This window comes from Drosophila sechellia, chromosome 2R, assembly GCF_004382195.2.
Source record: "Drosophila sechellia strain sech25 chromosome 2R, ASM438219v1, whole genome shotgun sequence".
Classification (NCBI taxonomy): Eukaryota; Metazoa; Arthropoda; class Insecta; order Diptera; family Drosophilidae; genus Drosophila; species Drosophila sechellia.
In genome coordinates, this window is record NC_045950.1 from 11544765 (window position 1) to 11559305 (window position 14541).

General features: G+C 44.5%; 1 protein-coding gene across 1 annotated transcript; it reads right to left on the bottom strand.

Annotated features, from left to right (window-relative positions):
• Positions 1-1587: 1587 nt before the first annotated feature.
• Positions 1588-12858, bottom strand: LOC6609290 (bromodomain-containing protein 4). Its single transcript, XM_032716143.1, has 5 exons — positions 12753-12858; positions 12601-12666; positions 5192-5543; positions 2159-4994; positions 1588-2091 (listed from the first exon to the last, which is right to left on the bottom strand). The coding sequence occupies exons 2-5, from the start codon at positions 12619-12621 to the stop codon at positions 1896-1898; spliced, it is 3405 nt and encodes a 1134-aa protein (XP_032572034.1). The 5' UTR covers positions 12622-12666; positions 12753-12858; the 3' UTR covers positions 1588-1895.
• Positions 12859-14541: the final 1683 nt, after the last annotated feature.

A 14541-nucleotide genomic window follows, 5' to 3' on the forward strand; every position in this document is an offset into this window, starting at 1 on the left:
AAAAGTATCGCTTCTGTAATCTATCGAAGATTTTACAACTTTCGCGACGTCTGCAAGTTATTGAGCATTGTTTATCTTACGACGAACATATTTTGAAAAACGCTAGCCCATTGCATAAGCCAAATAAACATTCAAAACGGATGGCCCGACCCGTCGTGCCTCCCCATGTCAAAAAACGCACTCTTGGCAACAGCAGCGCCAACTTGGCCGGTACATATCCAGCACTACATGCGCATATGGCCAACGTGAAAAACCAGGCTTCGCTTTACTAGACTGTGTACTGCAGTTTTTGTGTGTGCTGTTATCGTTGGATTTGGCCGTTGGCCAGTCTTCGCAAGCTTCGAGCAGCAAGTTGCTGCTTTTGGTCGCTTGTTGCTAGTTGCAAGTTGCTGCCGGGGCAGCTGTTGTTGTTGCTGGCGTGCGTAGTTGCGGAGCTAAAAATAAACAGCATGTAATTATAGTCGCGACGACTTGTTGCACCTACCAAGTGGTTACGGCCATACCCAAAACAAAATAAACCCGTCAAAACAACCAGCCATGTCAGCCAAGTCGAGAGAGAGCGGCCTAAGGCCCAATCGTAAGAGAAACCCCCATTTTGGCCAACTCTCTTCGGCAGCTTCTAGTCACGTCTACCGCCGTGGACCAGATCCGATATCGGCGCATATACATATGTATAAAAGCGTACAGCTGGGTCAAATCACGTATGCGTGTGACTGGTGGGCGCTGCGAAATCTGGTCCTGCTATCAAGACACGTTTAACTTCTTGCTGGCCAGCATCGCGGAGTCTGCGGTGGCCACTGGCTGACCTTGGCCCCAATAAGGGGCTCGGTCCAGTCGCTGATGCCCTCGAATTGTCGCCTGATCTGATTGTAAAACTGTAAACAACTAGAACTAGCTTCGATTTGCATGGAAATAATGGTCTAGAATCTTATAATTGAGCTTAACTTGTCAGGAATTTATTTCATCATAGGTATAAATTCTTTTATGTTTTTCTAGTCTTATACCAAAACAATTTATTGTATACATTACCTTACAGAGACTTTACATAAGAATTACATGCACACTAGCGCAGTCAGTAGATGCGGACGTTTCTGGTACTACGGTGAGTAACTTACATTTACTGTCGTTACTATACATTACATCAATTTTGACGTTCGAATAATGAAATATAAAAAAAATAATTTAAAAAATTGGGAATTCTAACAAAATCAATCAAAGATAAATTTTTGTAATTCCTAAATGTTTTATGGAGTAATGATCAAGGTAGCTGCATGTAGAAAACATATACGTATGCAAATAAGTAATAAATAATATTGTCTTCAAATCATCTTTTTTTTAACATTTAAAAGAAACTAACCAAAAAAACATTGGTTATACCTGACATAGTTCTAAACAACCTTTTCCATAATAATATAATCTTTTACCATGATATTATAAACTTCTTTGCGCACATATCACAACAATTTAAATAAGTACTTCTGCATACTTTAGCCAACATTTTCCTATTCAAGTTTTAATATAGCATGAATTATATATGACATTTAAACTTCAAAAGATGTCCCGTGCAATAATAAAATACACCTGTTGTAAGTTTTCTTGTATATTTTAATATTTTTACGTAAATTAACTTAAATTACGATAATTGTAACATCAGCATAGAATATTTACAAAATGGAAATACTACGAGAGGATTGAATGCAATGCCGTGATCAATGAAACGATTTCTTTTTCAGGGAAATTGTGCAACCTGAGGACAGTTTAGGAAAAGAGAAGAAACAAAACTAAGGAAGAAGTTAAAGTCCAGAGGGTCTTTCAGGGGCACACGATGATCATGTCTAGTTGAGTAGCTAAATGGCATTTGTTTGGACTGCGGCGACTCGACTCGATCGCGATGTCTATCTGCGGCGCAGATGCATCATGGACTCCAGCGAACTGTGGTCCAATGTGGCGGCGTGCTCCAGATCCTCGCTGCTGGCGTTCTCCTCGGCCACGTTTACAAACGTGCTGGATAGCTCCCCGTTCAGGCGGTTTATGCTGCCCGTTCCAATGTCGTACATAAAGATCTTCTGCTCAGCGGATGGATCTGTGGATCTAGAAGGAAAAAAATGAGTATCAGGATTACTTCCAGTCCAAGTGAATTCTTAGGTAATCTATTTACTTTGCCACTAGCAGCACGACGGACTGCAGTTCCAAGTCCGTACGCGATTCCTTCTCCAGCCAGCGCTTGAAGTTCTCTTTAGTGGGTTTCTTCACCAGCGTCTTAATGAGCTCACCGCCCAGGAACTTGACCTCTTTGCCATCGGCGCTCCGCGCCTCACCAGCCGCCTGTCCAGGATTTTGGGCTTCCACGGGAGCCAGGACTACCACGCTGACAATGCGCTTGCCCAGCAGCTCCTCGCTGTCGGGAATTGGGAATTGTGCTCCGTTGATCTTCAGAGGGAGGTAGCGGTTGTACTGTTGCCGTTCGGCCAAATCCACCGGGGTCACCACGGTGGCATCGGTGCGCACATACTTATCGCTCACACTCTGACCCTGAGCGGCATCATAGCGCACCACCTTTACATCGAGATCCTGTTTCTGGGGCAGAGAGTTGGTCTGCTTCACGCGATCCAGCTTCTTCTCGCTGAGGGCCACCTTATCGCCATTGGGCTTGACCACGGTCAAAACCTTGTTGGTCTCGGCAATCTGGGCACCACCACCGGCTCCATAGAAGTGCTGCAGATGCTCGGCGGGCAGGTTCTCCAGGGCAATATCCCCCTGCTTGTCATAGTCCAAAATTGAAATATCGGCATTGTTCAGGATACCAGAGGAGAAAAGTTGCTGCCGGAGATCATCTGGCACTTCGTCGGGCAATTGGAGTAAGGTCTGCGAGGCCTTGCCATTCGGAGCAGTGGCAGGAGTGGAAGTAGGAGCGGGAGCAGAAGCAGAAGGCGGTGCTGCAGCAATTTGCTGAGCCTGTTGCTGCACCTGCTGTGGCACCTTCTTATCCTTCTGGTTGCGCTGCTCCAGCTCCTTGAACACGTCCGAGTGGTAGGTGGATACACTGAAGGGCGAATTATCCGCGGATGGAGCACTGATCACCGAGGAGGCGGGCTGCCTGGGCTGTTGGGCGAAGTTGGTGCTGGCCTGAGCCTGCAGAGCCGCAGATTGAGCATTAATGTGGACCACAGGCTCATTAGCGGTCTGGGAGTACTGGCTATAGGTCACATAGTTGGAGGATGGGGGCACTGGAGTCACTACCATTACTTTCTGGCCATGAGTGGACTCTGCGTAGACGGGAGGCTGCGTTGGGGCTGCACTGGGAAAGCTGCCGAATTGCGATTGCTGGACACCAGATGATCCTGCCGTTATATAGTGCCCAGAGATGTGCTGCTGTGCCGTGGGTCCCAAGTTGGGAGCAGGTACATCGTGGATCACCTCATTCCTGGTGCTGCTATATCCAAACTGCTGTTGTTGCTGCACCTGCTGCTGATGATATTGCTGCTGTGGTTGCTGTGCCGCAGCAATTGGATTCTGTACGGTCTCTGTGATGTGCTGCTCGAACTTGGGAATGGACTTAAGCAGCTCCGTCTCCTTTGATGGCTTGATGTCAAAATAGTTGAGAGCGCTCTGATGATGTTGCTGCTGCGCCTGCTGCTTCTGCTTGGAGTAGTATTCTGGGGGTGGAGTGGGTGAACGCACCACAAACTGTGGCTGCTGCACAAATTGGGGTTGACGAACGAATTGATAAGATTGCTGTTGATGCGGCAATTTCTGTTGCTGCTGCGGCTGATAGTGTTGCTGCTGCTGATGTTGGTAGTTCGCATTGTCCAGTTTGACGGGCAGAGGTAGGGGTTTGGCCGGGGCCACAGGTGCTGGTGTGGGGCGGAACTTGACGGGCTGGTAGGGAGCAGGGGTCACGCTCTTAGGCGGAATGGTTGGAAAGAATGGCACCTGGACCTGTTTATGCGGAGGTTTCTGATACTGTTGTTGCTGCGGGGCCTGCTGTTGATGCTGCTGTGGTGCCTGGTGATGTTGATGCTGCTGCGTTGCCGGCTGATGCTGATGCTGCTGTTGATACTGATGCTGTTGTTGGTGCTGTTGTTGGTGCTGCTGCTGGTGCTGCTGCTGGTGCTGCTGCTGCTGGTGATGTTGCTGCTGCGGGTACTGCTGATTGTGGTTGATGTAGAACTGCGACTGTTGCACCAGCTTGTTGAAAATGGTATGGGAGGAAGTGGGTGGCAGTTGCTGCTGGGTGATGCTGGGGTGATGGGGCTGCTGAACCTGTTGCTCGGGCGCTGGTTTCGGGTAGTTGGGGGGAGGACCCACCAGAGCCGATGGCGGCCTGAAGTAGTTGTTGCTGTGCTGCGTGGGCAGTTGCTGTTGTTGCTGCTGGTAGTTGATACCCGACTGTTGGTAGTTGCTGCCAAAGAGCATATTGGAAATAGGTCCTGGCCGGGATCCAAAGTTGTTCTCTCGTCCGTAATCCGCTCGGGTATTGCTCACATAGCTGCCCTCCGATTTCGAGGACACCGAAGGCGGCAGTGCCACCACTTGGCGTTGAATGCTTTCGGCATCGTGCTCCTCCAGAATGTGACCGGTCTGGTGCTTGTTCTCCGCTCCGAACGACACATGAATACCGGAGTTACTGTGGTATTTCTCCGAGTCCGGGTGGATAATAGTACGCAGGGTGGTGGATTTTACCGGGGGCAGGGGCGTAACCGGATACTGGATGACCTCTTCCTCCTCCTCTTCTTCCTCCTCGTTGTCGTCGTTATTCAGCGAAGCAATCGGCGACTCCAGATGCAACTTGTTGTTCTGATCCTTCTTGTAGTTCACATAGAACACGTGCACCTTCTCCTTCTTCTTCTTCTTCTTGGTCACAATCGGCTGGGCGGGCTCTTCCGCTAATGTTTCATTGGCATCCTTGATGATGATCTCGATGATGGGCTCTGGAGCCTCCAAATACTGAGGATATTGAGCATAGGCGGGTCCAAAGCTTCCGGGATATTGAGCTGAAATTAGGAAAAGTTATTACTTAGTCTTGGAGTTAATAATAAATCGAATTGCTGCAGTTTTCACTTTCATGAAACACTTTCATTACTTTGAATGAAGTACCACGAAATCGTCGAATTATTTATACAAAAATTAATATTGGTATTTTGCCAAAACTAGTGCCAGTTAGGGACTTAAATCTGCCCAGTTAACTTACCAACTGCACTCTGACCATTGTAGTAACCAGTTTGGGGATAATAGCTTGCTGCGTAGTCCACGTAGCCAGCCCTCCGTGATGCCACTTCCGGATACAGATAACCGGCATTTCCAAAGTCATAGAGCGTTCTCTTGCCACGATTCTCGCCCGGCTTTAAGGCCTTAGATTGTCGGGTGGTGGAGGTGTTTGTGGCCTTGGAAGATGGCGATGGAGATGCGGATGGCGATGGCTGCTTGGTGGGTTTATCGGACTCAGCCTTTGGATTAGCGATTTTTGGCTTCACCGAGGTGGTGGTGCTGGTGGTGGAGGATGATGATGAGGCAACTCCAAAGGCCAAGAGCGCCAGCGCCAACTGCAAAGTGAATAGAAAGTGTTGGATTAGTACTGGTGCCAAAATATTTTAATTAAAACTTCGTGGAACTCGAATTTGGTTGGATTAGGCCATAGCCAAAGATACTAATCAGCCTTGGAAGCGAAGTATATTCGGGTGAAATTGTTGGTAGGCAAAACATCTGAAAGGCAAACATAAATCTTCCAGATAAATCTACTGCCATGTAAACACATGGCTCCTGGAAACAAATATTTTAATTGATATTTGGTGGACAAGGTCGAGACCCCGACAAAGGCCCAAAACCGAAAAGAAACTTTTACCGGCCGAAATATTAGATGGCAAAACAAATTGGTGAGCGCCAAAAAAGGCGAATTAAAAGCGCAATAAACTCGAAGATCTTCAGTTAACAAGACCACAACAAATTAGCCGCAGCAAAAATATGGACGTGTTTGTCTATTTTTTCACTTTTTTGCATTGGGTCAATGTCAAGTTGGGGCTGCGAGTTGGAGATGGATATGAAATGGAGAGGCTGAGATTGAGCTGTTGACCACAGAATTGACTCAACGCCAGCTTGGTAACTTGATGGGTTAAAGGCAAGGCAAGGCAAGGCAAGGCAAGCATTTCAAGCATTTCATTTCGGCCCGGTTTCGCCTTTTAATTTGGCATATCGCGATGCGGTTAATCGGCGAACTGGGGGCCATTGAGTCATCCATCCGTCATCAACGGGCGGAGAAGGCGGAAGAGGCAGCCGTGCCTTTCTGGCTTAGCCGTGAAAGTTGCCATGGAGCGCGGCGACGAATTTCAATTGACCGCGGGAGCCGCTTTCTGGCCACGCCCACGCAAAAATGCCAAACGACACAAAAGAAAAGCTCAATTCTGTCTTGAATTTTTCACCAAACTTTCCAAACTGCACTTGGACTGCAAATGTCAGTCGAGTCAAACCGGTGTGCTTGTGAGTCTATGTGTGGGCGCTTGACATTTGATTTGTATCTAAATAATAAAGTACGAGTGCGAGTATAACACATTTTGATGGCTGAGCAGAAAGTGAAGTGAAAATAATACACACTCGACGGACAATACGGACAATGAGCGTTACCCACTGCCATAAAGATCGGGGGCTTGGCCCAGTTGAGGCTCTGTCGATCGGTGGCGTATTCGCAATCACACGGTAGTCTCGCCTGATTATGGCATCTCTCGGCCGCATTGTTTTTGCAGGGACGCGTCTGCAGTGTCATGTCAAAACGGAAGCTGTGAGACCGTGTTTTGACAGCCCAGCCGACAGCCTGTTCCTTTGTTTTCACAATTTTAACGCAGACATTTTGACAGCTTAATGATTGCAGCTCTTTTAATTGCAATTACTGACTGGAGCAGTGATGTCACCGCTCTATTTGGAGGGGGGTTATGCCACAACCTTTGCGATGCCACATATGCTAATCAGTAAAGCCCACACAAACGAACCGATTATCCAACAGTCACTTCCCAAAAGAAACTGTCACATTACCATACCCGACCATCTAACTGACCTATGGCCAAGTCCATTTGGACGCTGCGTAGTCCAGCTGCTGCAGCTCGCACACTCCGCTGACCACATACAATGGGCAAATGTCAAAGATTTGCCAAAACAAAGCCAAACAAAATATGAAGCACATAAAGACACAAAAAGAGAGAAATAATCAAATCAACATCATCATCGACAGAGCCCTGTCTGCGAACAACCAAAAGCAGTTCATGAAAAGAAAGATGCTAACAATGGGAGAAAGTTACACACCATGGCACTCAGTAAAAAGCCATCAAAATTCATCTCAAGCCAGAGTCCCAAAATACTCGACAGCTGAACTCGCACATTAACATAACGAAAATGTTTACAAGCCAATAAATCTGATGTCAGCCAGAGTTTTCCTTCGTTAGGCCAAAAACGCCAGAATTACGCAACCGGGGCAAGACAAAAACTTATTAATGAAAAAGCAGAAGAAACCCGAAAATCTTTGGCAAGCATTTAGTGGGCTAGTGTAAATCAACGGCAGGCACTTCTCTAACTGCTGCTGTTGTGCAATGGTCCAAATGGGATGAATATTGTGGCTTAGATGGAGGCTGGGGGTGGGGATAACCAGTTGACCGCAGGACTAACAACTTGTGGCATGTGGTTAAGTGCGCCAAGTGGCAGCTACAACTGATGGTCGGCACGTTTCTGCGGTTGGTTTTTTGCTTGCTTTGGTGTTTACGTTGGTGTACCAGACGATTGGCCAAGTGAAATCTGCCCGACAACTTGTCTAAATTTGCAACTGACAAATAGCCAGGGAAGTTCTCATGTAAACAGTGTTTATATTCCGCTGCTTTGTTGTCTGGTTGGACAAATCATAAGGTAAAAAAGAAAAAAATCCGCCTGCACTTGATGATGCACTGTTATGATATGTGCCCGTTGATCTGCCATTGTTAGGCTGTCTGTCATGTGAATAGATTGCAGATTGCAGAGACACACACCGTGCCTGTGACACGGCACAATTATTCTGGCCAACAACTTGAAAGTCATCTTCGTGAGAACCACCGCATAAGCAGTTAGCCCAGAATCGCAACTTGTCTGCAGGCCAATTACTCGAGTGGGTAGGAACGTCAGTCATCGCAAAGTGATGCAAATGTTGCCAAAGCCTAATGTCTGAGAACATTATACGCTAGACGGCACTAAGCTGTAACTGACATCATTTCCCGTTACCGAAAAAAAAATATAGTATAAATCATCGCGAAAAGAAACCGAGGCGGATGTAAATAATGCGTCACTTTCGCGTTCGTTTTCTCGCGAAATTGCCAACAATCAGGCAAATCCTTATAATTAAATCTCAGACCCTGGTTGCATAAGCCAGCAGCTGTCCAAGTGGAATAACTGTAGCGCGACCAACAGGAATGAAGAAAGGAAGTGAGTGCTCAAATTGAGGTGTAGAAAATGTGAGACTTGCGAAAACAAACGAAAGACTGCAGCGACAAACTTGGCATGCGAGCTGTGCGCACAGATCACAGACCCCCTGTTTCGCAGAGCCGAACTAAATGGTGTAAAAAACCCGTGTACGAAAATAAAACATTTATCGTTTTTATGCCGTCATTGTGTCTTAGAAGTGCCACACGATCAACGAAAACGGAAGTAAGCGACACGCCAGTCGGGAAAATGTGGACCAGGCCATAAACCATTTCGCTGGGGGGCGGCCCTTCAGATAACGCCAAAACGATGACGGCGCGAAGAAACAAAAGGTGAAAAATATGATGAATTATTAAATGAAATGAAAAATGAAAGTGTTTTTATGCTTCTGCTGCTGTGGATGCTTCTCCGCCGGTTAAAGGGCACACAGAGAAAAATTCAGACGAAAACTCTTTAAATTTTTGGATTTTATGCTAAATCATTCCCAAACAAATATTTAAGTGCTTTGGAAAGTCAATGTATTAGTTGCCTTAATAAAAGTTCAATTAGATATTTCCTTCATAATTTAATTATAAACCCACATGATTGAAAGTAGGTAGCAAAAATGATTGAATCCCATTTGTTTACTCTTATGTTGTTAACCATTGCAGTGTTTGTCCACTTGTCAACAGATTTGTAAAGATTTTGAAGGCGTATGTAAATGAATATCGAATTACTATTAAACGAGATAAATCTATATCTTACGCATACAGGGAATTCTGTGTAATTATTATGATAAGTTTAGCTTTTTAACGACCTGCTGATAGGAGCTATTGTGGTGTGAAGAAAACACCACGAATAATGACCAATTTGGATGCTATTTTTGCGCATGTATATCCCAGCGTGACATGTATTGGCCCCGAGAAAGCTGGCCAGCAGAAGAAGATCCACCTGTGCCGACAAGTGGCAACATTTCGTGTGCATGCCCCGTGGAAACCGAGCTCCACCAGCGGGTGTGGGAAGCGCTCTTGGCAGGTCGGACCTGTGCGTGAGCCCCGCCAGCCGAGCTGAGCCGAGCTGATCTGCATAATGGGCATTACTGTCGAACGATGGCTTAGATGGCTGCACGGCTATGGAATCCGGTGCACGCCAAAACAAATGTAAAAGTTGTTCCACAACTCTCCAAGGGATCTCGAACACGAATGGGGAGCTCTCGACTTGATTGCAGGCTTTTCCTCATTCAAATGAGGGCGCCAAGAGTCCAGAGATCTCAATTGTAATTTGACCAATCCAATTCACCACATATTTCTATCATTTGTGCAATTTTTGCAATGTGTCAATTGCAAATTACCGGGTAATGAGTAAATTGAAAGGCAATCGAACAAATATTGCGTATTGTCACTGACAACAGCGTTATGCAAACGGCGACAAATCAAGCAAATTAGCTGGTAAGATACGAGTGACCAGGCACAGTTGGTGTGTCCAACACAACACCTAGAGTATGCCCATCGGTGGTCACAAACAATTGGCCACTGCAAATATTGCCACCGAAGGGGGACGAAAACAAAAGACTTAGGCAACGAACTCGAGGCTCGTCTTGCGGACGACTGGAAATGAAAGGTAAATCCTAATTTAGCAGCCAATCAAATGATACAATCCCAATTAACTAACCAATTCCAAAACCCATTTCTGTTGAGGGCGGTCAGTGGCAGACGCTCGGCTGGTTTTTAATGTATTGCCTTTAATTACTTAACTGTGGTGACGAGCTAAGCGATGAGCAAGGTCGTTGCATAAAATAAATAAAAATCAAATAAACAATCAGTAACCCTCCAAGAAAAAGCTCGCATAAATTAAACAAACCTGGTCGCCAGGTCGCTCATAGCCAGCCGGTACCGCGATGAACTCTGGCCGCATTCACGACCGCATTACGTAATGCTCTCTTTCGCCCTCTCATCGTCGAAGAAAATACAAATAATTAAGAGGCCCCCAAATATGTTACCGCCACAAATTAGTTGCTGCCTAATCGACATCCGAGCAATTTCGGTTCACCATTAATATTCATGGGGAATGCGTGCAGTCTGCAGTTCAAGATGCTGGTCGCTTGAGCAACACATTTAATTAAATAAATATAAGCCCGCGCGATGACCACCGAACTGCGGATACTCGACCGAGTGTAATTGCGCGCCAAACAGAAAATTGTCTGCGGTCGAAAACCGCATTCCGAAATATGAATTCGTGTGTCGCCGCAACCCCATCCCCATCGCCATGGCACATCGGTACATCAGTACATTCACATCTGGCCGCTGCGAGAGCCGAAAAACTGGCCACTGGCAACTCGTCTTCAATTGCAAAAGTTTCCTTTTATTTGGTGAGCATCTTTCGACGCCAGCAAGGAAATAATTGAATGAGAAGTGAAAGGTGCATTCCTTGCGTCCAAAAAAAAATATAACAGGGCTGCACTTGCCGAAACTTTCGGCAGCCATTCCATAAACATTATAATAATTGAATCAACATGAAAATCCAAATCAAAATCCAAATCCCAATTCGAAGACGGAGACGAATAAATCCAATCAACTTTCTACACTACAAGCAACAAATGGGCACTTTGCATGCGTGCAGCATATTAAAATATGCTCAGCCTCGGCCTATTTGGGGAAATACTAGTTTTGGCCCAGAGGAAACACAACAGGTGCTGAAGTCAATGGGTGTCGTGAATAGCCGCTGGCCAAATAGCCCCAAGCTGAAAGCCAGAAAGTCCATTCTTCTTGGCTTAACAAACATGCGCAATGACAATCAGCATTTTCTTTTTCATTCGGCTGAAAATTAGCCATGAAATGCTCGCAGTTTTCATTACAATCCGAATAATTACTTTCTGGGCCAGTTCCACTTTGGCATTTATTTGGAATTGCATTCAATGTGTGGAGCAGAAAAGAAGTTCAATAAACGAAGCCACTTACACGTCTTTTGTAAAGGTTACACACATCATGATCCAAATAGCAATAGCAGCCACTAATGATCATCACGGGGATTTTTGGCTGCAAAAGTTTAGAGTCATCTCTGGGTGCTTTTGCAAAAGCCACATCTGATGGCCATTTGGCGCCTCGATTTTGAAAGGCAGACGAACACAAAGATACAGACTTGCAGACAGCAATCGAAAGGAGGACAGTTTGGATATGCTCTCAGATCTCGTGTTGATTTTACTGATGATGCAGATGAAGACGTTAAATGAGCGCAGAAACTGCCCATTCGGTTCTTCAGCAGGTGGCTGATTGCATTTGATTCCATATTGCAAAAGGAGTTGATTGTGTAAATAATGAGCAGCACGGAAAAAAATCATTTGTAAGTTTTCTATTGAAAATCTTGCTATTCCGCATTTCTACGAAAAGTTGATCATAGCTTGATATGTTTAACTTGGGGACGGAAAGAGTTATTGATATGTTTTTGCAGAATATAAAGAAACACGTTTTCATTTCCCCTTTAAATCAATCATTGAGTGTGATTTATGGATATTTTACGTAATTCTTTCATAAGTTTCAATTCTCAATGCCACAAATTGAATTCGATGTTAAAGAATAAAAGACCTTTTGACTTAATCAAACCAAACAAATCTAGGGACTTAATAAAACCACCAATACTAATTTCCATATCTCTGTATGGTATGCTCATTTGTCAGATGTCTTGTGTATGCAAGGAAAGACTACATCAATAATCAACCAATTCCAAGAAAAAAATCTGTGGGTAGAAAATCCCCGTAATCATATTAGAGGCCAAGAAATTTGTAAAAAGAAAAACAAATATAGTAATCAGGGAAAATTGCAAATCAGGCAATGGCACTGCTAACAAGAGTCGTGGAAACAATGAGACAATTTTCTGGGCAAATCCACACATGAGCAAGTCGGATGGATAAAGAGATCCATGAGATAGGCCGACATTTCTTCGCGTAACAAGTGCCAAGTTGAAGTGTTGGAGTCGCGGCAGCCGGAAGGCAATTTACACTTGGCTTACTTCGCTAACTTTTGTTTGTGCCCTGTAATGAAATGACACGATTTGTCAATGTCACCGGTGGGGAAGATGGGGTCGCAGATCGCAGGTCAAGCTAGCGTTGACACCTCTGGTGATAAATGAGCCTTAGATGGTTACATAGGTAGCCACTTAGCATTGAAAATAGATGGTTAAGCTCCACACACTTACCAAAAATGGCAGGGTTCTCATCGCGGCAGGATACAATATAATCCCGGGTCCGTGGCAAAAAAACAGCTGTTAAAAATCAAAACTATATTTAATAAGCACTCGCGTTTAGTTGACTTTAAAAATAAATATAGTCGAAATTGCACTGCACCCACTTCTCTGGCGATTATCCTTCAACGCGGATCAGGACACACACTCACGATTGGGGGACACGCGCGGAGCAATTGTGGGAATCGCAACCAGGCCGAGTCGCTGCCGTATTGTAACTGAAACTTGAAGTCGAATGTGGCCAACAACTTGGCCAAAACGAAGACGAAGCAAGCGAAAGAGAGAAACGCAATGGAGAGAGAGGTGCAATCTCTTCGTCATGAAGATGGACCCTCCTCTCACCTCGTGGTGGGTTTTGTGGTTCAACTTAAAGATTCCGATACCAGATTCAAGTATTCTCAATCAAAGCATCGAAAGTGAATCTGGATGCCAGCAGCAAAAAAAAAAAAAAAAACAAAAACAAAAGCAGCCCGGTCGATTTTACTTTCAATGGCAAGCGCTTCAGACGAGGAAATGAAAGAGAGTAGCCCGTAATGAAACCGAAGTTGAAATTGTGCCGCCAGCTGTCTGGTCAATGTGTGTTAAAATCGCCGGCAAAATGTCGGACAAGCAAACCCAAAAGTGGGCACATTAAGAGAGCCACGCCAAAAATACAATGCCTGGGCAACAACAACCCATACAAATGGCCCAAAACAATAACACAATCGAATACCTAATGAACAGCTTGTGCAGATTTCAGTGGCTCTGGGATCTCATTTATTTATTTTATGACTCCTTGGATTACCAGCGATTTGACAAGCCATACAAAAGAGTAGGGAGTGAAAGGAAGTGCAACCAGTTTTGAGAAATTATCATAATAAGCCGTTCTTATGCGATAAACATATTTTGGGATAGTAGGGCAAATTAAATGGGCTAAGCATTTTTATGGCCCTTGTCGGAAATGATGCTATTTTTCGTATTTTTTTAGCTCAAGACAACAGTTAACTTAAAATATTAGATTAAGACTTACAGATAGCTTACACATATTGAAACTCAAGAAAAATTTAATATCTACAAACACTTAAACTGAAAATATGGTAAAAGAGTTGGAGGTCTTTTTTTGTAATCAACGCTAGTGCCATATTACAAAATTTTTAACTTACGACAATTTGGTAACTGCACCGAAAAATAAGCGAATACTACTTAAGCAACTTGTATTTATATATTCTGGCCTAAGAATAAGTAAAAATAAACAAATTTTAATTACAACCAACTACTTCGTTTAAAAATTTACACATATTTCTTAGGGAGGGTACTTCTTATTTTGTTAACTGTCATTTATTTAGATGCCAAAAACACACTGAAAACATGTTAGACAAAAACAAACATACACAATTCGTTCAATTAACAACGTGTAAATAGCAATAATAATTTTTGAACTATTACGAGTTAATTAACTTCTAAGAAAATATACACTATTTAATAACACTCCATAGGAGACCAAACGAAGACTTCAGCGGTTTCCTTTGAAGTGTGTTTATTAACAAAATATTTTCTTTGAAAGATATTGAACAATGTTCGACTGGCACTGCAACTGGTTAGCAATGTAAACATTTACCGGCCATAAACATCGAAATTCGCCACACACTTGCACGCACAAAAGCCATTACAGCAAATCAAGCATACGCAGTGTGGATCGAGCCAAGTGACAACAAAGCATTTTCGCCTGCCATTCGAGTGGCTTCAGTTGGCGTTGCCGTTGTCGTTGCAGTTGCAGTTGCAGCGGAGATGAGTTGTGCTCCACAGCTGGTCATGGCCAGACAATTTGCAGCAACCAAAAATCAATGACCGACCGGTTTTGCATAGGCTTTCGGTGGTGCTGGTTGTCGATGGTAACGTAACAACTTTCGCTGAAAC

Coding starts and splice junctions, on each gene's coding strand:
- LOC6609290 (XM_032716143.1), bottom strand. CDS start 12,621: ATGAGAACCCTGCCATTTTTG. Junction 5,544..12,600: donor TGAGAACCCTGCCATTTTTG/GTAAGTGTGTGG, acceptor TTCACTTTGCAG/TTGGCGCTGGCGCTCTTGGC. Junction 2,092..2,158: donor GTCGTGCTGCTAGTGGCAAA/GTAAATAGATTA, acceptor TTTTCCTTCTAG/ATCCACAGATCCATCCGCTG.